Source organism: Dendrobates tinctorius, unplaced genomic scaffold (assembly GCF_039654945.1).
Source record: "Dendrobates tinctorius isolate UK_male_01 unplaced genomic scaffold, ASM3965494v1 ptg000020l, whole genome shotgun sequence".
Classification (NCBI taxonomy): Eukaryota; Metazoa; Chordata; class Amphibia; order Anura; family Dendrobatidae; genus Dendrobates; species Dendrobates tinctorius.
The window spans coordinates 42,867,749-42,895,181 of record NW_027361688.1 but is presented as its reverse complement, the minus strand read 5'-3'; the positions used below and the strand labels follow the sequence as shown (position 1 = coordinate 42,895,181).

General features: G+C 44.1%; 2 protein-coding genes across 10 annotated transcripts in view; one reads left to right on the top strand and one right to left on the bottom strand.

Moving 5' to 3' along the window:
• Positions 1 to 1,164, bottom strand: part of LOC141083655 (uncharacterized) — a 319,881-nt gene extending 318,717 nt beyond the window's left edge. Inside the window, exon 1 of the mRNA XM_073568031.1 lies at positions 321 to 1,164. The gene's annotated coding sequence lies outside the window, so the exon portion shown is untranslated. The remainder of the gene's footprint in view (positions 1 to 320) is intronic.
• The window catches only part of PCDH1 (protocadherin 1), a 220,191-nt gene that overhangs the window by 4,827 nt on the left and 187,931 nt on the right, over positions 1 to 27,433 (top strand). For 3 of the 9 annotated variants that reach the window (XR_012230778.1, XM_073568026.1, XM_073568028.1), the window contains exon 1: positions 18,593 to 19,096. The exons of 2 other annotated variants lie outside the window; for them this stretch is intronic. Coding sequence is in view for 6 of the 7 variants with exons in the window: in XM_073568026.1 (XP_073424127.1) it covers positions 19,042 to 19,096 (55 nt within the window). In the remaining variant the exon portion in view is untranslated. Of the gene's footprint in view, positions 1 to 18,592; positions 19,097 to 27,433 lie in introns of those variants that run through there. 4 more of the 9 variants (XM_073568029.1, XM_073568027.1, XM_073568021.1 and 1 more) reach the window with 4 other exon arrangements.

Genomic DNA, 27,433 nt, shown 5'->3' with positions numbered 1-27,433 from the left:
GCGGCAGCCCCATAGCCAATGAATGGAGTGGAGGCCGAGCGCGGCACACTGCTCCATTCCAAATGGGGCTATATGGGACCTGGTTCCTTAGTGCTGTGGTCTCAGAATTGGTGCAGGTCCCAGCAATCAGCAAGTTATACCCTACAGGATTTTGGAAAGAACCCTTTATTATGCCAGCAGCACAAACCTCTCTCCAGACTAGGTCGGTGACTACATCTAGTCAATACGGATACCATGTAACACATCAATTTTTTTATGTACGGTATTTTTTTTTTTTACGGATAGCACTCGTACCTATAAAAACGAATGATGCCACTCACCTGTCCATGAGATTTTAGGAACTGAGCTGGATCTTCTCAAAATCGCGGAGACACATTCGAGTGTCGGATCAATATCGGCAACGCAAGTTTATGGAGCCATGAAAAGAAGCGGTCGCCGATGTTGACAGATTGTTAGGAGGAGGTGGAGAAACTTTTTTTTTTTCCACAAAAGCGAAAAACTGATTAAAATCGAATCAAACTCTGATGAGACTAGGTCGTTTTTTCTCATATGTTAAAATGAAGCCCTACAGAAGAGATGCCGCGTACTTGCCCAATATTTCCATAAGGTGATGATCCCGTGTACACAGCAGAATCAGATATGTTAAAAAGTACAACTTCTAAAAAACAGCTCTGCTGGGAATTGTATTTCCGACAGCATCTAAAATGCCACAAGTTGCTTATTAGACAAAGTAGCTAGTGCCATAGAAATACACTACAGTCATCGTCTGCCCTGGCTGATAGCATGGAACAATAGATTGCACAGAAAACATAGATAAGACGGTCCTTTAGTGTTGCTTTAAAAGGCTTTAATGCGCCTTTGTGCTTGAATCCCTGCAGCAAACTGTCTTTGAATAATGTATTTAAATGTTGGCAGCGAGGATGTTTGCTGCACTAATGGAAGCGTAATCACAGCCTTCCCTTCAGCCAATCGCCTCTTGTTCCGTATTGTGATCTGGGTCAAGATAGGAGATCCTAGGGCTGCAGAGCGTGTTACACGTGGACATTGGTGAGCATTGCCCTAGAAGTCCTGCAAGAAGAAGAGATGCCAATCAAATGACCAAGAGGCTTAGCTGAGGTTTCTCCATTGTGCTCACACACTCTGGGCAGGTGGAATTTGAAAGCCTTCATATATATTTTGCACATGTATAAGGTGACCAGACTTCCCAACGCTGGATGCTTATTAAATATTCATGCCATGGAACTATATTGATGCCAAAGCAGGTCTACAGAATAAAAATTTCATGAGTGCCCTGCTTAAAAATTAGGTCTGGTCACCTTATACCACATATAGTATGGATATGGTGCGGTGTCTTCTAATGACCTTATGTCTAGGTCAGTAAAACATATTCCAGTAGGCCCGCTGTCACGTTTCCTCTGTCGAAGCCATCAGCGACTTTCACACGTTCACAGCATAGATAGGAGAACTAAAAAAAACTTCCTTGTCCAAGTTCTTCGCACAGTCAGGCAAAACTTCCAGAGCAGCAGAATATTTTGGGAAGTAAATTTGTCATGAGAGTCAGAATAAAGGGATGTGAGGCATCTGCGCTATCTTATCTACCAGGAGTGACCTCTGATGGTGCCTGGAGGTGGATGGGATTGTAGAAAATTCCACATACAGATTCATCAATGTGTTTTCTGATGTACAGAAACTGAAAAATATGATGGGGCTAAAAGACGTATTAATGACGCCCCTGTGTCGCTCTCTTTGGTGAAGAGCTACACTAATGACTGAAACGATTTTCAGAGTTGTTTTTTTAAGACGTTCAGAAATGAAAAGTTTTTCAAGTGGAAACAGCTTCAGGAAATGCATGGCATCTTTTCGACGCCGACAGAGCCGGCAAATTTTGCCGTCATTCTTGCGACCGGTGCATTTTGATCAACACGAATATGCATGTAGCTTCTTTTAACTGCTTGACGGTTTCCAAACCTTGAAGGGGTTAAAAGAAGTGACATAAGAAGGAACATATTCATTTTATCGGGTGCTTTTGACTTGTGCACATACCCTTTGGGAAGTTTTGTGTTCTCTGAAAGCTTTTGATTTGACAGTGCCTAGTCTGGAGGAGGTTCCATCAGGGGCCGCTTGAAAGAAGTGACCGGCACTCTTTTTCACCAAATTTTTACAATTTTTAAGATGTGTTCAGGAAAAAAATAACAGATTCCTCTTATGAGCATTATCCATTAAAAATGGAAAGGAAGACCATTTTTGATGAGAAGTTTGGAACGGATCTGTCGCAAAAAGAACTCCTCAAAACCTCTGTGTGAGTAATTGCGTTTGTACGTGAGCCTTCCCAATCCAGATTTTTCATAGATTTTCATATATGAAGGTAGATCCAGGAAGATTTATTAGAAAAGTAGCTCCCCGAAATTACTAAAAAGTTATTACAAAAAAGCATCTCTCGCTTTAGAGGACCTGTCCTGTCCGGCATTACGCAGCCAACCTGTTGATTTGGATAAGCATTGTGTAATGCCTGAATGAGTTGCCCCATCTAGCCGTGTCGTGGCTGCTGCAAGAGGTGATATGGGCTCCTGAATCGATTAACCTGGGGTTATTCACTAGTGGAGAACCCCTTCAATTTCCCCTGTGTGCTGTGAAGAAACTAAATGCTTACCACCAGTTGTCTGAGCAGATCACAGCTGATCACTGGAGTTTACTGGAGGGGACACTTTGGCCCTGATTTATCAAATCAATTTTGCCTGAATTTTGCCATAAATTGGCTTGAAGAGTCTCAAAACTGAGTTGAGCAACGTTTTTTTTTAGATTTTTCTCGTTTTCATGCCAGCTTCTCCCAGCTCTAACAAAATGGGCAAAGCTGGAACGGGATGGAGCCTCGGTGAGATGTGGGAACGGCGCGGTTGTGAAGCCACAGATCATCTACTTCATGACAAGCTGTGGTATTCAAAGAGGAACTTCGGCACTGAAATAACCAGATGAAGAGTTAATTTAGAATAAAGTGATGTTTTAATTCATCCTCAGCCAATGTGTACGGATAATGTCCAACATTTCGGCTGTGCTGGCCTTTATCAAGGTACAGTATATCTGTTGCGGTCAGAGGTCGGCGTGTCCGATGAGGATGTGGAAAGTGGGACTAGCCGCGCAATGCGACAAGCTGTGGCATTCCCTACAATACCATGTTGATGACTGGAGTGAGATTTCTGGCTTGGCGCATGGCAGAAATATTGTAGAAAAATCTGGGAGTGAAAAAAATGTTTTACATCTGAATGGGTTTATTTTTTTTACAGCATGTACATATTAATTTCTGCAAGCTCCATTGAGATGAATGAGACAGCGGCAAAATTTTCTTAGTCATATTCACCGCATGTAAATATCTTAAATATTCATTGTTGAAAAGATTTACTTTTCCCTGTCTGATTTTTCTAAATTTATGTCAGTCTTCACTGCATTCTAGAATTCTAGTCATTAACTTTTTTTATACTAATAGTTCACTTTCTTGTCTCGTGAACCTATTTCTTTTCTAATTGCAAAATAGATAGACAAACGGATATATTACATACATGACCGTCAGTTACTTTGGCTGTGATACTGCTTCGCCTCCATAGTGAATGCAGAAAGTGACATCGCAAACTCAGCAAACTACTCATCAGGCTCTCATGTTAAAGGGGTTATTTGTGAGGAGATAATGACTTGGATTATATTCAAGCTTGGAAGTTTTGGGAGACGTCATGAGCAATAACTAGCCAACTATAAAAGTGAGCCTCCACATTTTGATGCTGTGTCATATTTAGGTGATTTTTTGCTGAATAATTTTGAAGAGGTAGCAATCATTAAAGGATGATATTTTAGTCCTGAGACCCCAGTCATCAGTCAAAACACCGTTGTGAAGTGTGCAGATGCTGCATGCACAGAGCATTGTTATCAGAGTTGCACTGTTCGTGGAAGCCTGGCAGCTGTGAATAAAGAGTTTCAATAGACATGCATAGCCCAAGCCCATCTGTGGCGCCCCTGAGGATTCAGTTGCCAAAAAGGTACTGCACCTCCTCCTGAGGTGTGGTACCCCACCATCCAAGTGAGTTGGAGGCTCCTAACCACGTTCCAACACTCGCATCCCACACAACATGGTAGTTCAGCAAAGCCACATTGCGGCTCCCTGCTTGGAGTGTAGCAGAGCACCTTTGGAGGCTCCCTGCTTGGAACACGAAACGTGCTGGGAGGCGGGTGGAGTTTAGAATACATAAAGAGCGGGAAGGTTTAGGATTTCAGTCAGTCAGTCAGTCAGTGAGCGAGAGGAGTGAGAGAGAGTCACTTAGAGAGGAGTGAGGATCCCTGGAAGAGGGATGGAGGAAGGAGTGCTGCAGCTGCCTCAGTGATCTGAGCCAGCTGGCACAGGAAAGGAAAGAAGGAGAAAGACATTGGACTGAAACCTGATCTTTTATGAGAGAGATTAGTATGGAACGAAGGAGTAAAAGGGAACAGAGAGGATGTGGGTTAGGAGAGAACCCTGCCTAGAAGTTCTAAGCGCAAGGCCGGGGCCCGGTCCCCGAGGTTGTATGGATACTGAAGGTCCTGCAGCAGACACCGGTGGAGTAGTGGGCTGTAAATGCACTACTCCCATCTAAGACTTGGGGGCACAACAGCAACGTGAATAGTGAGCCGGGACTCAGGAGAGAGGAGTCCCCGAAGCAGGCTACAGCTGTCTGCCGTACAAGTAGAGTTCTTGGGAACATCTGTCAGGAGGCACTCCAGTGTAACTCAGTACTAGGAGTACTTCACACTTAAAGGCGCTATAAGAGGAGACGTTCAGAAAGGCACATGTTGGCGGAGCGTTGGAAGGGAGCATTCCATCTGATCTGGAGGTTGACTGAATCCCTGACCCAGAGGACACAGCACAGAGGCAGGCATCTGTGTGTGCTACAGACTGTGAGTAAAGCTTTGGAACTGCACGCCCTGGTGTCCTCCAATTATTCCGGCGCCAACACACCCTGTACCACTACATCTGGGTATCAGCTTCTACACCGCCTGCACCTCTCCTCTGCCCCTATATCTACACTGCACTGGGGCTACAGCTCCACCTGTGGGGAGCTTCACCATCTTGGCTGCAACACACCACCAGCCCCAGAGGATCTGCATGCAGCGTCAGCACAACATCCCACTTGCCGAACACCACAGGTGGCGTCACAAACTATTCCATTAACTACAAACCACAATTCAACACCCCTGATTACTTGGGCGCCCTGGGCCACGGACCGGGACACCGCTGCTGTGACACATCCCCCTGACATCGGCCCAATACAGAGTACCCCACGGCCCTGGGAGGGAGACCCACATCCAATTACCAGATCCCAGGGGTTTCCCTCGTCTTCCCTCTGTAACCACTGTACAGGGATCTATACTTGCACAGGGGCTCCTGGGCTGGTGCAACAGAGCCAGCTGCTGACCAATAGAGCAAGTTGGTGGCAATAAAGATCAACAGGTGGGGGTCAATTCCAAGAGGTCACATCAGAGGAAAAAACTAGAAAGCAAATGGGTGGTCAAAATACAAGCCAAGGTCAGAAAATGGAAGAAATTAGAAAAACACACAGGAGCAAGCACTAGGGCTACTGTCCATGAACCAGGTAATCTGGACTTATTGACTGGCAGTGGAAGTTAGAGTTTCAGCAGTTTAACTGAACTGTCGCTGTCATGCATCTACCGCAACAAAGGTGCGGCATTGCCCAGCAGCCAAAGCAGAAACAGAATGAACAGGAATCGGCACAAATGTTAAAGTTGTATGAGCTTAATATTAAGACCATGAGTCTCTCAGACCGGTAGATGGACCCTTTGACTTAGCATTGAACCTGTAGACTGCTTTGTGCTCACGCAGGAACTACATGCTTCAAAGCAGTGTTTTGGCTAATTGCCAAGGGTCTCAGGACACGGACACTCACTGATCACCAGCACATTTCAGACCAAATAATATTATTTTTTTTTAAATGATATACAGTACATCTTCATAGTGCTTGTTTTCTAATACACAGCTCCAAATCCTCTGCATAGCTAGCTTAAAGAAAAACACTTTGTCTACCTGCAATTTCCACTAGAGGGTGACTACTGCGCACTGGTTATACATTGGACTCAATAATAGATCTGTATTCAGTAAGCAACAATGCTCCCTCTAGTGGTGACTGCACACAGTCAGAATAGTGTTCCTTTAATTCAGGACATTTGGAACTTGTCATAAAGATATGTTAGGTATTTAATTAGGAAAAAATTGTGGACCTGTGGGGACATAAGATTGAACTAGAAGTTCCTAAAAAGTGCAGTTCTAGGAGAGAGAAGGGTGACAGTGCTACTGGATATCATCCATATGTCAGAGGCCATAATGTGATATTCCTCTATGTCACTTATAAATATATTCCATAGCTCTGTACATTCAGGGAGACTACACACAGAGTCACACCACCTCATTTACATTGTCATGAATATAAAATATGGGGACAAGTAGTTTTATAATGAAAGCTATCCTCTGGATAACGTGGAATTAGATGTGAAATGTCACATGAATTATTAGCCAGATGTTCCAGGAATCAGGTACACGCAGAGGCACAGATGTATACGACATCGGGTCTGTTCTTAAAGGCGACCAGAACAATGTCCGTAAATCAGATGAGATGAAAAAAAAAACATCAGCCAGATTTAGGTCTTTTTCCTTATGCTACATATTTTATAAGATTATCATGAAAAAGTCCTTCTTAACCTTTGTTAAAAGTGCTGAGAATATGGACTTATGTTGTGGAATATCACATCGGCTGCAGCTTGGCGTTTGGAGCCTTCCTGACATTAACATTTTGTACAGTTCAATCCTGAGATTAAAAAAGTGATTAAATTCAGAGGAACTTCTGTTATTAGCAATGTCAAAACTTGTCCGTCAACGTGACTTTCAAAACCTCTTTTGTGCTCTTTAGGAACATCAAGGGTTGAACAATGGTCCAGTGCCTAAGAGCCTGGCAGATTTACGGGTCTATAGACGCCTGTTTCACCTACTACAAATATCAGAGCACCAGTTCTCTTTCTAAATACACTTTAAAAGGCATATTGGCCTGCTAACCCCACTTTACGCCCATTTTGGCACCAAGAACCAGTGTCAAGTGCCCCATCAGTTATGTCCCTGTGTCCCACCACCATAAAATTGACCAAAATGATTACTATCACCTCTTTTGTTGTCTTTAGACATTCTCCAGATGTTTGGCTGAAAGTTTTAAAATTGGTGTCTTGAAAATCACTGGGAAAATCCTGGGAAGATTTGTTTAGTCTAGTCTGTCACTTGGTTGTAGAGTTGGTGCGAATCGATCGGGTCCAGTGGCCAGGTCAGTAATCTGTGGCCATTGGATAGGAGCCCTGAAAGCAGCCTGCTACCTCCCGGTATCCGCGACATCTTTTGGTTAGTTGGCCTGGCGCGACTTCACATGTGCATTAGCCAGGCCAGCTATTTGAAAGTAGATTTCGCTGATCCATGAGGTGGTCCTCAGGGCTCCTGCTTGACAGCTACAGATTACTGACCTGTCCGCTGGGTCGTGCACATCGATTCATACCAACTCTACATGGGTGACACGTTGACATTCACCTGTATACTTGTGCTCTTGTGAAGTTCTACAACATTGTGCATGTCCTGCCAGAAACAAGTTTATCAGACTTTCTGGAGTGTCAAAACAATGGCATGCTTTGCCTTGATTCTTTGTGATCAACCCCCTTATGTTGGTGCTAGGCCAGGTTCAGACAGGGGTGTGTAAAATCATCAGTTTTTCATCAGGATGTTTGGTTTTCACATCTGTATGGCATCCTTTTGTATATATCAACAGTTAAAACATTTTACAAGACCAATTACAGTTTCCTATATTAATAATTGCTATAAATCTCTTAAAAACAATTTTTTTGAGTTTAATGAGTGAGTCTGATAAAAAAAAATAACATATGGGCCATGGGTTCATGTGAATTTATTGCCATTTATCCATATGCAGTCTGTGTAGCGTACAGAAAATATGGTAAATACACACCGCATTTGTGGCCACTGTCAGGCGCATATGCTGGGGGGGTGTATGCGCCATAATCTGGATGGATGCCAAGGTGTCCATCCACTGTATGGAGCCAAAAATCACATTGAGGCACAAAGAGGTTTTTCCACACAGATTCTATAATGATCTCTTTCGTAGTATTTACATAAGTTTTTTTTGTTGAGGGTTTTTCAAAGCCGCAAAATTTTACAAAATTCACTGCTGTAATTACAAAAGATACTCGAAAAATGCATTAAAAACAACCAATTTCTCGTAGGTCAAATTCAGACTTCTGTTTTTCCACATACGAGTGATGGATATGTGGCGCCCTGTGTCTTTATCGCCACAAAAGGGTTAAATATGTACTATTTTGTATGTGCTTTGTGAGCAATGGTAGTTATGCTTTCTCTGCTAGGGACCACAACATACACACAATTTGTCTCACTCCCTCACTTGTCTGAAGCTGAGAGCTTTGCAGACATACCCTAACTGGGAGGGGGAGGGGCCGAATTGTTGTTCTCAGTGTGAAGAAGAACATGCAAGGACGCTCTGGGAAGCCATGTTAAGACATGTACTCGATCCAGAAGTAGAGCTAAAGAAGCAACAGGGGACCAGCCCCTAGACCATCCATGCTTTCAGAGCAGGGTGGTAAGCTGAGAGATTGCGTGGCATTATACAACCAGCAGAAAAGTGTTTTCCCTCAGAAATACTGCAATAACCTAGGATCAGTGAAGGATAGTGCAAGTGGGAACTTGAGCTGCTTCACACAGGATTCATGCTGCAAGTTGCTGAAGGAGAAATACATAGTGAGTAGAGGCAATACTGGGAAGTTCTAAACTCAGGGAAGCCTTGGTCCCAGAAGGGATTAGAATAGCAGGAAGCTTACACTGAGTCACAGCAGGGAAAGATAACTCCCATTCTGCAGAACAGACTGTAACCTGGTGAGAGTTGTAATATCTCCTCTGAACTGCAGTAAATGATAAAGTGACTTTCCTTGTCTCCTGCCTTATTAATCCGTGCCTTTTACTTACATCACAATCTCTGGGGGTCTGCCCTGGTTGGAGAGGGTTTAACATCTGCACTGCCATCACCATCTACTCCCCCAGGGATCATCTGCAGTGCCGGCTATACTACAGTCAAACACTCCAACTGGCGTCACGAATCACTACATAAACTTTATCCCTAATCAATACTCCCCTTTTACATGACCGCCTGAGGCCACGGACCGGGTCACTGCTACTGTGACATTTCCCACTGAAGTTAACGGGCCCGGCGCCGAGTATCCCACGGCCTATGGGGCGCGTCAGATAGAATTGAGTGAATTTGTTCAGATTCGGACGCCAAATCTGAATTTGCCATATTCGTGCCATATTGATTCCCTGTTCGTGCCGAATGTATGTTTGATGATCGGTTCCAAACATATTCGGCAATTTCTGCTCCCATTGACTCTAATAATGTTCGGCTGTGTTCGACGAATATTGCAAAAACAATATTCGATTCCTATCATATTCGGAACCGAATTCGAACAAACTCGCTCAACTCTAGTGACGGATACCACTCGCACTTTATGACAGTCTATGGCGCCATTCAAATACCTGTGATTTTTCAATCAGTGGAAAATCAGAGACCTGACTGATTTGTTGGATCAAAATTGGCAATGCAAATCTATGGGTGTGTAAAAAAAAAAAAAGTGGAACAGCACTTGGATGCCTTCTGTGTGCTGGTCTTTTTCCATGGACTGTTTGATAGGAGAAAGGTTGAGAAACCTTTCTTTTTGTTTTCATCCGAGAAAAACTGGTAACATTTGGACCAAACTCTGATGATAAAATCTGACACTGACCAAATTTTGATGAATCTCTGATCAAAAACCCTGATGAAACGTAGATTGACAACGATGACCTCTAAATGAGTCCTTAGATAAATTGGGATCAAAATATTGTCCCGTGGATGCACTAGGTGGTGGCACCTACATCAGTGTCGTTGGCTTCAACTAGACTAGTTACTAATTATTACATTGAAAAACAGGTGGATAGACGTTATTCAGAGAATAAACCAAGGGATGGACACACCATTGGTGTCAGCTGTAGTGATGAGAGAACGTGCTCGGGTAAGGTGCTATCCGAGTGACTTCGGCATGCTCGAATAATATGTTGAGTCCCCGTACCCTCTTCTATATGGATTCTTCCCACAGCCTCCATTGTAAATAGGAAGGCTAGAAGTACTCTTCCATCTGTGTTTGCGGTACTTTGATGCATCACACCGTTGTTTACAACTATATTTCCCACATAAACGCAGAAGTGACAGCCATTTACCCCTGCTCCCAAGATTAAGAAAGCCGGATTATGAAAGAAAAATTGAATTATAGATCATTTACTAAAGAGAAATGGCCACCTCAGAGTTTTATGTATTTTTTTTATGCTATTATAGGAGGTGATTTTTCATTGGGACTTGAATGCTGCAGAGACTTGCATCCATTTGGCCAAGATGCTGTTGTTTTAACCCGCTCTGTGGTTACATCTCACATGCAGCTGGCTGCCATAGCATCATTGGCGGGGCGAGATACTGGAGCCTCCACTCCGCCTGTACTGGAGAGATAATTAACGCTCTCAGCACCAAATTGAATTGCATCCGCACCACACATCAGTCTCATCTGGCAGAGGACGGGTAATGCACAATATCTGCTCGGTACAGAGCCATTAGATGATCACAGCCATTAGGAAACCTCTCCCATTCTGCATGAATGTAGAAATGCTGTAAGAGAATATCGAGCGAGTATGAGATCTTAATTCAAGTCATTGAAATCCTCAGACAGTATGTTTACTGGTTTTACTGCCTCGGGGCTCATAGAAAACGACAGGCCGGGATTGTGCTCGGAAGCTTCTCTTCTTCTCTCTGGGGATTGACAAAAACTGCAGATTAGCAGGGTCAGATTCATTCAGTCCTGCAGTGATTTCCATAAAAGATCTCGCCCCAAAAAATATCAGATTATGCTGCGAAGACAAGGGAATCTCGTTGACTATGACCGTTGCTTACCGAGGCCTTCAATAAAAACTTCCAGAACCGAATGTACACCCCTTCAGGTTAGGTGCACACCTTACATATATGATGTGGATTTTGTGCCTAGATTTCTAAACATTTTTTGCGTCTTAATATTTTTAGTGTTGGAATGTCCATGAAAGTTCAGCAGAACAAGACCAGGCCAAGAGTTTAGCAAAGAATAGGTAAAGTCTACATCAAAAAGGTGAAGCTGAGATTGACATGGTGAGGATTTAAAAAACACAACCAAACGGAAATTCCTTGTCGATTCGACACAAAAAGCGTGACTTGGAAGCTGGTTTCACACATCCATGAAGCACACACCATGCACAGAAGGTTCGAGTCCACCCCCCGATCCGAGCACCGTTTGTGTTTTATGCATGTGTGAAACCGGCATAAGATAATACTCAACCACTTTGCTGGTGCTGTAAAACAATGTGGATTTTATGTGCGTAAAATCTGTACCAAATCGGCAGCGTGTGAAACGAGCCTTATAAGGACGGTCTTAGGCCAAGTTCACATGTTCAGTATTTGATCAGTATTTTACATCTGTATTTGTAAGCCAGAACTAGGAGGGGAACAATCAGAGGAAAAGAATAATAGAAAATAGGGGAACTGTAAAATTACAGTTGCTGTAAATTTAGATGTGGTTTGATACTTGTAGATACACATGGGAAATCCAAATTGGCTGCAGAGTTCACATCATAAAAATACCACGAGAGACTCAGCACCCAAGTCACTGGAGCGGTGCCAGCAGCAGAAGTGAAGTACAGGCAGTTTTTGGTGTACATGGGGACAATACACTAATTGAGAGGGGTTGTCTGAGTAGTTGAGAACCCCTTTAACAGATCATGTAGCGTTGAAATCTCCGTTGTGAAAATGGATCTACGATTTATAAATCGGCACCATGTCTACTGTTTATAGAGAAAGAAGAGCAAGACCTTGCAATGGGGAAGCAGATGAGCGTATTTTCATAACCCATGTGCTGTACATGGACGCTACACAGACCAATGTAAGTGAAAGGGGTAGCTTAGACGTACATTTTTACGTAAAATATTGCAGCATCCATGTGTGGTTTTATTTTTTTCACAAACCTATTGACTTTCATTGCCAATTTTGATCTGAGCCTCAGATCAAAAGTGGACATGTCTCCACTGACATGTCTTGGATTAAAATCACAAACATGTGAATGGCCCCATAGACTATCACAGGTTCGAGTGCTATCCGTGAAAAACATGAAAAGCACTCGTGAGTGAAAATCGGACATCTGTATGAGCCCTAAGGTGGAGACGGGTTAGTTGCATGTATTGAGGTTCTGTGAGAACCATCCAGACCAGAATATTGCATGTTGTAATTTTTTCCCATGCAAACAATAGGTCCAAGTGGAAAATCGGGCATGTGCACTTACCACTGGCTGTAATGGTGCATCATTCAGTGCCCAAGTATTACAATCCTACACAAATAACAAGAGCCAGTCTAAAAACTATGGTATGAAGTTTTCTCCAGCATGCATGAAGGCATTGCAAGCACTTTGTACTCAGGCCATCAGGACCAGTGGCGTCCCCTTGGGTGATGACAGGTCACATAACCTTATGGATGACCCTGCCTGATCTCGAGCAGACCCTCAGGTCAGTTTCATAAAATTCTTTGTTAGTCTATTCATTCATACAAAAATAGCCTTCCGCCTCATAGAAGATTTTGATGGTGAGTGAGAAAGAAACATTCTAAATCTGGAACACAAAATTGTTTATTTTTACATCCGTTCACTGGTTTTTAATGAAGGCGACTGGAGAAAAGGAAGAAAACATCTCGGCTGTGAATCTCTCCAGCTAGTGAAGATGAAGAACTGGCCTGAACAAATGGTTGGAGGCTGAATGGATCATTTCTGTGCCAGTTGCCAGTATCATAAAACCTAAAGATCTCCCTTCTTACATTGCCTTTATCATTTGCCTTCATAGTTTGTAATCATTACATCTTTAGTGGAGAACTTGACATTTTTATGGACTTCTAACCAGGTTATATATAAATCAATGCATCAGACATAGGATGTGGGTTTATATGTCCTACCATAATATAGGATCTCTTGGGAGAAGGTAACTTGACGTGGCAGGGCCTAACTCATTATTTCAACCGTGTTCCCAAATTTTCTTTTTTCCTGTGCTTAAGGATATATCTAGACAGATGTAATTTTCTTTTTCAGCTGTAGGCTCTTTATCCTTCATATGGTTTCTGTGATCATGAAGAAGGCCCCTTTCATTTCCACAGTGTTGTAGAGAATTGTCAATAAACTCAATTTATGAAGAGAGCGTAAAAAGTTCAGACCAGCAGCCAAGAAATATGTGTTACTAAACAAGAGTTGGAACCAATGAGTTGACCCTTCTAAAATAACAAAATGATAGAAGATTTTTACTATATAAAAGGGGGTTTATGAGATTAGAAAACAGGGCTTCTCCTTTAGGCCGGGTCACACTTGCGTGTGCAATGCGAGTCTCTCGCATCAATACCAGGCACTGCCGCCTGCACTCGGGACTGGAGTGTGCGGCTGCATGTATTCCTATGCAGCCCGCGCACTCTGGTCCCGAGTGATGGTGGCAGTGCCGGGTACTCGCAAGTGTGACCCCGGCCATACATAGACTGTGTCTGGTATTGCATGGAGTCCCACTAGGTCATAGCATAGAAAAGGGGAGTTCATCCAGTACTTAGCAAGTTAAAATACAAGCTCTATAAATACAGAGAAAATTCCACAAGCTCCAAATTGTGGCCCAATGTTGGGACACGAGCTGGCATTAAACAACTCACTGGATATTACCGATTGCTTCAGTCCAGTGGAGATATCCACTTTCACTTAGATGCCATGATCGCTTTTCAGCATGACATCAAAGGGGTGAACCGAGCTAGCTCCGATTGCAGCAGATACTGGTTCGGGTGGGTGTCTTCTACTGTGTAAAACAGATGGCGCTTGAACGCTCTTCCTACAAATGCTCCGCACTGCAGCTCATGCAAGTGCCAAATTTTGGTTTTAACGAGGTAGGCTCTAAACACAGCCTATAAATGGCGGCAGGACTGATTTCTTCTCACTTTAGACATACAGGTAGAGTTGGTGCAAATTGAATCTCACGACCTGGTCTATCAGCCGAGTCAGTATAGTATGTTTGATGGACACCTCTTATCTTGATTAACTGGCATAGAGCAACGACGTTGTGTACATGAGACATCGTGCAAATCAAAAGAAGAACCTCGGATGCCGAAACGTAAGAGGCAGATCTCGGAGATCCCATCCAGCGACCACAGATTACTGATGTGGCCTCTGAACTAGGTCCTGATCCGCATCAGCTCTACATACAGGTGTCCAGTTTGTCTACTTATGTGCATAGCTGCTGATATTTCTGGGAATGGTTAAACACCACCCCTGTTCAGTCCAGGAATCCCTGGAAATCTTCTACAAGTCTTTGCACCCACAGATAACCAATTCAGCCATCTGTCTTGCTGTGCACACCTACATCTTGTTGGGCTGCCCCCTGCTGGTAATACGGGAATAGTTATAAGCTATATGGTCACTTTGATGATATGTTCTGACTGAGTTTTGTGGCAGCAGACACAACTGGCAAATTTTTCTAGCAGATTACGCTTCAGAAAATTTTCCTTTTTTGGAGGATTTTATTTTTCCTTTTCCTGAAGTTCAATTTAAAAAAAATGTTTCAAGACCTCCTTTTATCTTTGAAGTATTTTTTTTTAAACAACCTTTTGACTTGATATGTCAAGTTTGGAGCATATTTCATCAAGATCCTTCTCAAAGAATTGACAGATCACTTCTACTTTCCTAGAATTTCTCAGGGAAAAATGCTAAAAAGTCTCCTCACACAATTGATTTCCCATAAAAATGAATGGGGAGAGGATTCCTTCTCAGCAATACTGTGGTGATTTCTGAAATGGATCTGCTCCCAAAAACTTTGCGTGAATCTAGCCTTAATCTGTCCATTCTGTCGGCTGAACGACGCTATGGCCGATTGCGATTTCTACCATGCAGAGGAGCACTCATTCGGCCGAGTGCTCCTATGTTCTCTATGAGAAAGAGACAAGCTGACAAGTTGTCTGGGGGGCTTATCTCCAGGAGCCCGACATCAGCCATGAATGATCGATGACCAGTCGGCCAGATCCCCGTACAGGTTTGACTGTTGATATCAGTGGTTCGGCCTACGTTAGTCTAGTGTGTATGAGGGCCTTCACAAAACATGGCTGACCCAATAACACAGCATTGTTTCTTTAAGTAACCCCACTATTTAATGTCCAGGAATGCCTGCATCTCCTCACATGGCAGGATAACATATTCGCACCCTCATTAGATTACCAGAATCCCACCAGCTAAACAAGTTTTTCTACCAGGTGGACGGCTCACCAGTAGACTGCACCCTCACAGCCATCATTCTTATGGCCTGAATTTCCAGTTTGGGGAGGGGGGCACTAAATAAACTGAATGTCTTATAGTCATACTGCTAAAATGGTCTTTGTATTTTTTTTTTGTACTCGTCTCTTTCAACAAATAAAAAGAAAAAAAAATGAAGTGGTTTTGTGTGTTATTGCCCCCGAGACTCTGCACAGCGCAGGTGTGGGGGATTCTGTGCAGCAAGTACAAATGGAGCAGTGTTTAGTGAGTGCTACACCCAGCACCAACAGACAGGAGAGTGTGTGTCCTGCTATATCCTGGGAGCAGGAGACTAGTGCTAGTGTTATCAACCATAGTCAATAAAGGTTGTACAAACACATTGTCAGTTACATGGCGGTAGCACAATATGCTGCCGGCGGGGCACCGAGCTACACTACTATTACCTGTATAGTATGGGCATGATATTACTTCTAATTCTGGAGTTTTATGAAGTAAAAAAAATCTGCCTTTTAACTGTTTTGGGGGCAAGCTGGGTGTTTTGGTTTTTTTTGTCACCGGTACCCAGCTTTTCTGTCAGAAAGTGAGGTAAATTGTCCCAGGTTTACTTTCTCCTTTTCATTTTTGTAGATGTCTTTTGAAATGGCTGATTGCAGAGAACAATAGTTGTCATTCAGCTCTAAAACAGGACAGATAAAAAAAAAAATGAAGCGGCCATACACGTCTGATCGGAGGAGGACAGTAGCCATGAGCAATCGTGCTCGGATAAGGGGCTAACCAAGTATCTTTGGCGTGCTCGAATAATATGTTCGAGTCCCTGCTGCTGCATGTCTTCGACAGCCGCAACAGATGGAGGGATTCCCTGTTTGTTAGGCACTCCCTCCATGTGCTATAGCTGTCGAACAGCCGCGAGACATTCAGGTGCGGGGACTTGAACGTATTTTTCGAGAACGCCGAAGACGCTCGGTTAGCACCTTATCCGAGCATGTTCGCTCATAGAGGACTGCTATTCCTAGTGAGGTTTTCAATGGAGAGAGGGGAGGAAGCGGTGGCCAGACACCACTTGTCTCAGTTGAGAACTCTACCCATAGGCTATGAAGGGAATGATTGCTTTTCATATTAAAGGGTTAAGAAAAATATGACTGCTTTCCGTCAGAAACGGCGCCACCTCTGACCATGGCTTGTGGTTGGTATTGTGACTCGGTCGCATTGTAGTGAATGGAGCGTAGCTGAAATATCAAACGTTTACATTTTCCTATTCACATTTTCAGTCTATTGATTTAATCTTCGTCTTCAGGATATGAAAAACTCTTGGTGTGAGGAAAAAAAAAAGCGCGTGTCACTTCTCAGACGCATCTTCTGATGGAAAACGGTCAAAAAGTGGCAAAAGTCACTTCAGGGAAAAAAACAAAAACTCTTCTAAGAATTACCCAAAGTCAAGGAGTGTTTCCTGATGAAGTTTCCACTTGAAAGACCCATCTTTGGGTATGTGACGGCTTTTAGATGCTGGTTTACATTGCTAAGCTTTTCAGGAAAACACTGGTGGTATTATCCCTGAAGGGTCTTTGCTGTCACTTTTTTTTGGGCGTCTTTGCTGCCAGTGTTTTTTCTTTTTAACTTGTATGCATGTAATAGTGAGTGGCAATGGTCAGGGCCGCCATTCAATGTGCTTGTTGGACGTGTGTAACCAGCTTAAGGCCACGTTCACACGGTCAGTGTTTGGTCAGTATTTTACCTCAGTACTTGGCAGCCAAAACCAGGAGCGGGTGAAAAATACACATGTGGGGCATAGGTTTCTATTAGAGATGAGCGACTTTGCCTTTTTTAGGGTCGAGTCGGGTTTCATGAAACCCGACTTTCTCAAAAGTCGAGTCGAACGAAATCGGCCGACTATAGGGAAAAGTCGGAGGCCGACTGAAACACGAAACCCAATGCAAGTCAATGGGGAAGCAAAGTCGGCAGGGAGTGGAGGACAGGAAACACACCTACATGCCGGTCTGCTTTTTTAAAGTCCTCTCTCTCTCTCCCCCCAGACACTGCACATGTTATCTCGTTGCCCACAGTGTATGTCCTTGCTCAGTGGCTGAAAAAAGTCACGTGCAAGCATTCTGGGAAATCCGACTTTGGCGCTCGTTTTGCCGACCACATGGCCGACTTCACGCTGTGGTTGGGTTTCGGTCGGTGAAACCCGACTTTGCCATAAGTCGGCAACTTATGAATCTGGCTGACCTGTTTCGCTCAACTCTAGTTTCTATACTTTTCCTCTGATTTTGGCTCACAAATACTGAGGTAAAACGTCTCGTGGCCTCAGTCAGGACTTACAGCAACCATTAGGCCATGTTCTCACGGTCAGTGTTTTGTTAGTATTTTACCTCAGTACTTGGCAGCCAAAACCAGGAGTGGGTGAAAAATACACATGCGGTACATATGTTTCTATACTTTTCCTCTGATTTTGGCTCACAAATACTGAGGTAAAATGTCTTGTGGCCTCAGTCAGGTCTTACAGCAACCATTAGGCCATGTTCACAAGGTCAGTTTTTTACCTCAATATTTGGCAGCCAAAACCTGGAGTGGGTGAAATATTCAGAAGTGGTGACGTGTTTCTATTAGACTTTTCCTCTGATTTTGGTACTGAGGTAAAACGTCTCTTGGCCTTAGTCGGGACTTCCAGCAACCATTAGGCCACGTTCAGTATCCGGCCAGTATTTTGCCTCAGTATTTGTGAGCCAAAACCAGAAGTGGTGACGTGTTTCGATTATACTTTTCTTCTGGTTTTGGCTTACAAATACTGAGGTAAAAAAACCCTGAACGTGTGAACGAGGCCGTATTCACCCTCAGCGGTCCGTACGTGAACCCCAATGCCCGGTCTTCCAGCCTCCTCTATGGCTCTTGTTCCCCGCAATGCCCGCACTTAGAGGGAGGCTCTCTTTGGGTCAGTCTGGGCACGGCTGTCCGTATACGGACCGCGAAATATGCTGAATGGCCCGTTACGTTTCCTCATCCAGCCATGCCTGACACCCCCATCACCCACAATTGATCCTGTGATTTTGGCAATGATACTATGCCAGCTGTCTACTTTCCACTCATGAGATCTCAGAGCTGTGACACCCTTAAATATTGCAATGAGTGTTATTTTCTGTGTGAGGATCACAGTCTGGGTGCCCCCCCAGTGAGGTGGGGGGAGGGGGAGTGGGCTGCCTCCCCATTTGCAGAGTTGAGGCATGCAACAAGCACAGCAGCAGAACACAGCAGCATCTTTGCATTGGAGACAGTGGCTGCTGAGTGCTGGATGTGATAAGAATCAGCAGCTCCTCCCCCAGTATAGAGACACTGGAGGCAGAGAGCTCTGCTCATACACACACGGCTCATACACACACAGCCGCACACCGGGACGGTGCTCTGCCGCCGCCGCCGCGCTCATTGCAAGGGGAGCTCCCTGCATCCGACTGCGGAACTATCACCGGGGCAGCAGGAGAGGAGCTGCGCCGCTCACAACTTCTCACCGGGAGGAGGAGGAGGGCTGCTGTGATTTCTACCGCTCGTTTCTCTGGGACTTAACCCGTGTGGATGTGACAAGAGACCTGGGGAAGAGCAGCGATGAAGAGTCGGGAAGAAGAAGGTGGAGGAGGCTGGAGGAAGGCTGGGGTGCCAGGTAAGGAGCCCTAAGACCCCCATAGATGATCTTTATAGTGGGGGGGGATTTACATCACTGCTGATGACTGATGCAAACAGCTGACTGCACATTTCCACTACAGATGGCTGGAGGTTGGGGGGCAAATCTCATGCAGGAGCCCCCACAAGCCTGTGCTGGGGTATGGGAATGTGAGGGGGCTGACTGATAGGTTGTGCTTTCCAGCATATTGGTGGGGGTCGAGACCCCATAAGATAAAATGGAGTGGTGCATGTGATTGATGGGAGGAAGGTGTTTTTTTTTTTTTGTTTTTTTTTAATTGCAAGGATGGGAGATAAGTGCAAAATATGTGGTTATTTTTCTATAGAATCCTATGAAACCAGAGTGATGTGCAGGCGACAGGGTGCTTATGGGGGGCTCAGACTGATTATGGGGTGGGGTGCCTTACTTTAGGAAGTGTTGAGGGGTGAGTCTATAATGGGGGGGTCCCTGTTCCTCCCAGTCTGCAGCTGTGCTGTGCCCATCGCCCTGTTATACCAGTGTATGGAGACCCCCTGTGTTACATGATGGATCCTATACCCTGCAATAAAAAGTGATCACCAAAAAAAGATGCCTGATGGTGGAGCTGAACATCTAGCACGGTAGATCTGGTCGGGGGCTTTCCTCCGTCATTCATATAGTGGGAACATATTCCGAAGCGCTGTACAGAGACCCCATTAGATGAGTCCCTGTCCTCAGTGGGGCTGACAATCCGATGGCATGTTGACTACCGGGGCTTCCTCCTATCAGTATGAAGGGAGCCCCCATAAACATGGGGGAGAACATCGTGTCTCCTCCACATACATGTCATTCTGGATTAAGGAAAGGAGGGAGGTGGGGGCTCTGGAGAGATTCTGTGGAGACCTTCTCTGGAGACCCTGACGTAGAGGGACGCTGACCATTGCCTGGGTCTACATAGATGTCCAGAAATAAATGCGTTATGGGGGGGGGATCTGATCAAAAAGGGTTTTTATTTTTCCATAGGAATGAATAGACATGCAATGGCTGAGTATGTCTGTCAGTCATTCTCCTTACACCAATCCTGGTGCTCTATATAGTGGGGGGCTACTCACCGTAAAGGGCTATAGGGGGGGATGCATGGGTGATTACCGCCTAATGGTGCCAGTGATGGCTACTCATTCACCGAGAGAAGCCTGCAGGTGTCCTATGATCTGGCCGGGCTCAGCGGAGTGCGACCCTGTGTGTGCACCGCCTTATACCCTTCTACATACACCTGTAGATCTGGAAGCCCACCGCCATCAATTCTCCAGCCTTTTCACTATTTGCAGCACAACTTTTTTTTTTCCTTTCCTCCCTCCGCACTGTCAGTTTAATGGACAAGCTGCTGCGTAATATCAGATGTTTTATGCCTTTTCTCTCTGTATTTAAAACAATCCTTACATTACCCATTGGCAAGTTGGCCAAGAGACTTATTTAATCAGCGAACGCCATTAAAATGAGCCAGTCTGGCTGTAATAAACAGCTCCTATGACTTGGCACTCGAGATCCGACGCCATCCTTCTATAAAAGGTAATGAATATGTGGCCGGAGCTCACGTTTTGAGAATTAAAAGGTCTGTAAAGCATATGGGCAACGAGCGGCGACACTCCCTCCATCCCCCCTCCCTCCATAAAGTGCAGCAATGGCTGATTTATCACGGAGCGCCACTTCTGGCGCTTTTTTGCTGGCGCTTTTTTCTGTAGGTTTAATGTGCACTAATAGTATTGGATCATGACTGATCTGACGAAAAATCACTAATATTGCGTTGACCTGCACCAATTTTGTGCATGGTGTTTGTAAATTCTCTTTGTATGGGAAATTTTTGCTCTTTAACCTCGGTGATTTGCTGAAGAGTGCCATCCATGACACCTGTTCTTGGTGCTGGATCACAAGCGTCTCTGCCCCTTTCTGGCTTATTTTCCCCTTTCTCGTCCCCATTGTAGCTCCGATGCCCCAGGGTTACTTGACCCCGGACACATTTTTCTTGCTCTCGGTTGCATTATAGTAACTTATCTGTAAAGCAGCTGGTGGCGTTGGCCGGGCACGGTGGCGTAGGTCACACCTTTCTGCATACGTCCACCATCCCATACATCCGTCTTTTGGGGCACGGTGTCACTGTTCCTCTTGGGTTTTAATGAACGTCTGGCTCGGCTGCAGACCTGGCAATCCTCGCCACCTATCGCCCAATCTCCTGCTCTCCTCCTAGGAAAAGGAGCTGCTGCGGATCAGGCTTGCTGCGTTTCCCAACCATGCCAGGCGATGAGGGCTGAGTGTTTTATGCCCTTTTTGATGATGATATTTGGCTGTGTTGTGTCCATAGATGACTACAATGCAGGGGGCGCAGCATTATCGATTTCACTGGATCTCCTCCTTTTATTTCCCCCTAAATTAACCACTCAGATTTAACACCTAAGGCTCCAAGCGGATACAAGTGCCTTAAGAATTTTTTTTTTTTTTTTTTCTGCAACTGGGATTCCCTTTAAGATCCGGCACGATGGCCACTTGTAAAGAATAAGGCTTATTTAAGGCGGGGGGATGACCGAATAGTGAATCCCATCAGATAAGGACACCCTGTGACTACCCTATTCTCCTTGTGCTCAGTAAGTCAGCCTGTATTAGAGAGGCTCGCTAATCGGGACGTGCCAATTGTATCCTCTGTCTGCCGGGAGAATACCAGCAAAGAGGATTATTCGCAGTGAAAAGCTGCAGGAATATAGGTCCTCGTCCATTTGGGTTAATGCACCATCGCTGTAATACTAGGCGTCCCCCAATACCATAAAATAATTCTATGCCTACCGTTATCCCCAGTAAAGAAAACTGCATTTTCCCATCAGAAGGAAAAGGAGCGAGGGGCTTCTAATGAGAGCTCCCAGCGTCACTGATGGAGATCCTCTTAACACTTGTTGTATCGGTGTAAGCCGTGGCTTATGTGCGCATAGTCACTTTTAGCTATTTGTGATTTAATGGTTAATTTACTATACACCCAAGCTCACTGAGGCCGAATCATACGTATGGTGCCCACTATAGGGCCGTATAGATGTATGTACGAGCAAGCATAGACGGCTGCAAGTGTGTAGCCTTTTGCTTGCTCTTTGAAGCTGTGCATATTTTTTTTTCTTGCCTCCGTCATACTTCATGATCTGCGGGGTTTTTTTTTCCTGTGTGTGATGCCAGAAGGCAGTCAGTTGGCATCACGGTATGGAGACGCTCCTAAAATGAAGCATGATTATGTATGAAATTGAACAGTGTGCACCGTCCTAGCGTCCTGTGATAGTGGATGGCAGGAGCCGACATCCTGGAATGCAGAAGCTGTAGAAAATGGATAGATTTTGTCTTTGCACCTTACCCCCCACCCCCCACAAGGAACGCTTTGAATCATACAGATTTATTGACCGCTTTCTCAATATACTGGGAGAGGCGAGCCCCATAAAAATGTAAAAAAAATTGTATTCCCGGGGAAATATATAGCCAGAATGGCAGAGAGGATTTTTTTTTTCTTGTTTTTATTTTATTTTCTTCAGTCCATTTTATATGTCATCCCTTGTTATGTATCTAGATCGTTTTCCGGGTGCACTTTTTTTTTTTCATCTGCGCTCCTGTCTTTCAGCCATACAATCAATGACCAATCCGCTGTATTATCATTATCATCACTTGTATGTTCCCGTATATTACCGAGTGCCTGGCTGTATTGTTAGCGAGGATGCCGATTGAAAAGGGACCTGCTTGATTTATTCCGAGCTGTCATTTAGGTATTATGCCTAGCCAGTAATGGCAGATTTTCTAACACTAAAATGTGCCTGGATGCCTTCTATTGCACCGAATGACATTTGGAGATGATTTTATTCAATAGCCTTTTGTAGAATCGGTTGGTTTTTTTTTTTTTTTTTTCTCCTATGTGTACACTTTTCTGTGTGTTTTTATTGTGAGCTGACGCTTATTTTCCTATATCCTTGTTAGTTTTTCCTTTTTTATTTTTTTTTTTTTTCTTTGCAGCCAATTTAGATGATAACAGAAAGATACAGCTGATCTGCTTAAAATGTGTATTACAAAAAAAAAAATTCCATTATATGTGTGTATAGTATAATATATATATATATATATATATATATATATATATTATACCCCCAACGCCGCAGCACAATTCATCATCCACTTTCCTTTTCAGTACTTCAGTATACGTCAAACAAAACTGCTTAAGAAATGGTGGAAATTATTAATTACAAGCTGATAAATTATATATATTATATAATTTTTTTTTTTTTTTTAATTTTGGCCCCAAGTTTTCTTCTTTTTAAACTCTGTGGCACCCTGCAGTTTTCACTAGTTGCCACTAGAGGCAGTGCAGAGTCATTGAACAGGTGGGCAGCAGCCTTGTCGGATCTTTAGCTCTATATACTGTATAATAGATCTATATATCGTCGTAGGTTTTTCCGAATCCGTCGTGATTATAATTTCCACCCTCTTTTAACACTTTAATGTCTGTGCTACCCGACTGCGCACATAAGGTGCGAAAATTCTTTCGTATTCTGTCTCTATAAATACTTATTATATTTGCAAGGGATCACGCAGGCGACAACCTTTTTATGGGAATAGACGTCAGGCGCTGTAATACTGTAGCCAATTTGACCACTTAAAAAGAAAAAAACAAAAAACCAACAAAAACAGATGTTTGCTGAGAGCTGAAGGTAAATGAGGAGAATCCCATAAAATGTGCATTTGGAATAAGCGATGGGGAACGCTGATTTTTAACAGCTTCCCCCCCACCCCCCTTACACAGAAGCGACGTGTTCATGTTGTACATGTAGAGTCTCCTGTTGGTCAAAGCGACCGAACTTGATGATGTAGAATGTATTCCGTTTGTGTAATATAATAAGGAACATACAATGGCATCACAGAAGAGGCAGGAGATGCTGCCGCTCAGCTGGGTGTTCACTAGAAAGTGTCGAATTTGCCACCACACACTGAGCAAATGTGTCGATTTAGTCCAAATTGATCCTTCCTGTTTCCCTGAGGGCAGGGACTCCCTATCAGACCAAAAGGCATGGATGTCATAAATGACAGATGGGCTGGTGTTTAGGTGGTCTCGCACTGATCTGCGACTGTTTGATGATATACTGGAAGTCTACAGTCAAAGACTCTTTCTGGAAAATCTTCTGTTAACTTTTATTTTATGAGAAATTCACTTTTTGTTAAAATTCCTCAGTTGTCTTAATAAGTTTTTAAGAAACATGTTCACAGGTTTTTATCGCCTTTTCTGTGTTTCGATCGTAGAAGAGAGAGAACCTGTTTGTGCGAATGTAAATATCTCTTGCAATATTTTCACTTTTTTGGGGGGGACATTGAAATTAAATATTAGAATTCAGTTTGTAGATGATCCTAGGGTCTTAGATGTAATGTGTATGAACTGCCAGTTCTTGAAGATCCACCATTGGCTTTGAGACTTTGACTCCCAAGCTTTGAAAGACACTTGATTACTAAAGACCATATGAGGGTATGAGACCGCGGAGTCTTCTCTTTTTTTTTTTTTTTTTGCAGGGACCTCGGAGCAGAAAATAGGCAAAGTCTCGCAAGTTTTTGAAAACAATTTGGAGACCTTCTCTCAAAGATCTATGTGCACATACTGATATGGGTTCTTTTGGGTTTTCAGCCTTCCGCTGTCAGCTCTTGTTCTCAATACCCCCACCACCCCATACACGTGCATCCTACACTTGACCGATCATGCATGAGTTCTGATTGTTGGAAGTGGAGTAAAGGTGTCCATACACTTAGCTGTCAGATGAACACTCATTTGACAAACGGCTATTTCTCCCGACTGCCTCATCCTTATGAATAATCGACAGTGTTCATCTGTCCTCTAAGGTGACAGTGTAGAGGCCCCAATACACGTTGGGCTAAGAGACTTCTGGCCAAATCAGTTCATAATGGTTAATTATGTAAGAGGGACCCTGACAATTGATTGGCGGGAGAGTTAAGGTTCTGGCATGTCTGATTTCAGACTGCAAATCCTTTTGTTCTCTAGAGATGACCAGCCACCAGAGCTGTCTGGACGAGGCTCTCTCATCAAGAATACGTCAGAGCGAGCACTTCTGTGCATGGGAGAGGTGGACGAAACAGTGGTCGGCCATGTGATGGTTCAGGCAGCCATGTAAATTATATGGGTGAACGTAAGGCACTTAGACTGATCTAGAAGCAGCATAACTACTTGAAGAAAAGGATTGGTTGGTTTAAAGTTAATCAGGAGGCCCCCATTCACATTAGATGTCCTACCTTCCTACTGGGGTCACTCCACTGATCTGATTTGTAAATACGTCATAATTCACTGCCAGATATCTAAGGTTGGTAATCTAGCCTGCAAGAAGAACGTTCCTCCTTTCTCCAACATCATCTAAATGGGGAAAGTCAGGAAGTCCCTATACTAGAAGTCTGGAGACAGCAGGATTAGCTGCTTTTGCTCTGAGTATGGGGGCCTTAAACTTTGGCATAGAAGGTAAAATCCATCGGTTTTATTGCTCCTCAAGACTTCTCTAGATGGACAGATACATGTAAAGCTTCAGCTCTGACCATAGTTTTGGACATTTCACCTAATATAGATGTTAAAGGGGGAAAAAAAAAGCTTCTATTGGTTTGGTAAGTGTGTAGGTCATTCGATGAGTTGAGCTTCTCTACATCCTGATTTTGAGCAGCTTTGTTTTGTCTTCGCTCTTCTTTACCCCCCGACTCTTCTGTTTCTTTCCTCTACCCCCCCCCCCCCCCTTTATCTCCTCTCCAGGCTATAGCATACATGTTGTGATTGTTTTTAGTAAGAGACCCCACGTATGTACAAGCTGTGACCTGCAATCATACCATGATCTCCTGCTCTGCGACTCTTCTGCGTGATGCCTTTAGGCGGCCTATGTGCTTGAAGTGTCAGGTGTAACGAAAAGGCTACTTTAACACTTTGATGAATGCCTGTGAATACCGGAATAACGTATTGTGGACTTCCACAGCTTGGATTCCTTGTTTTGTTTTGTATATTTGGGAAATTTTCATAGATTAGATTCTTTGGAAAATGCATGAGAAGGATGGTATTGACAGTCGTGTGATGAGATTTCGGTGAAGACCACATTAAACCTCTTTAGACAAGGTGGAGACGAGACGCTCTACATTGCTTGTCGTGGCTCCTGAGTACTTGATCGGTAGATGTTCGGGTTATTTAGTATGTTTATTGTGTACGGACTGAATGAATTGAGCGCTTGCCATTGTTTCTTGCCATTAAATGGTATGTATTTATCGAACGATGACCTGCCATTGAAGAACTGATCCCACCGAGAAGAAAGGGATGTCGAAGACTAGTGATGGGCACTGTAATTTGATGACAAATCAGGAGATTATGGACAGGGATTAAACTGCTACATTATGGCTCTGCTCGTACAATTACTAGAGGCAGTTATGTGAATTGGTTTGCTGTACGCAGCAGCTGCCAGGGTTCTGCACCTAAAGCCGTGACTCCCTCCTCGTCCTCTAGAGTAGGCGAACGTTAGGATTGTATAGAACACCTTGGAAAAACGAAGTGCTGCATGGAGCGTGCCATTATCTTCCATGAACCCCTATTGTCTACAAGCTCGGCTACTTATTTCACCGGTTTGATGAGTAAAATGCTCGTTTAGCATTTTCTGCCGGATGCGCCCGGTATCCATTACCTGCTCCTCTGCCATGAACCATTAGTCTGACGTGAACGCTGGCTGTATACGTCTTCCATATCGGAAACCCCCAGAAAACCTGAATAGGGTTGGTGCGACTTAAAAAAAGACCTTTCATTTCAGTGAAGGCTGTGGTGGGCCTCCTCCCCACAACCACCTCTTTGACTTGACGGCATTAGTTACCATATACCACAGAGTGACTTCTTTACAAATGTAGCAATCCTGCGCCGAGCATCCATTTATATACGTTCGCCGAGAAATGCGAGACCGTAGCGTATCGATCAGGGTCGTGCAGAAGCTGGTCACTGCAAAACAGCGGTCTCTGGGGCTATCCAGCGAGAGAGACTTTGTAAGACGTTGCCATGGAAACAGAGCCTTGCTTTGACGCTAGGTGGAGAGCCTGTCAACATATTGGCATCAAAGTGGTTAACCCGTCTTAGACAGAAACACTCCGGTGCGCTGCATTACGGTAGGATCACTCGCCTCCCTCCCTCCCCATTCCTTCATACCTGTGAATTATCATAAAAGATAAAAGGCTCCGCCGATGTACTGAGTGCGGGATGTAGTGTAATATGGCTGGTGACGGTAAAGGAAAACCACACTTTGTATCTTGACTTACAGACCATGACTGAAGGTTGCT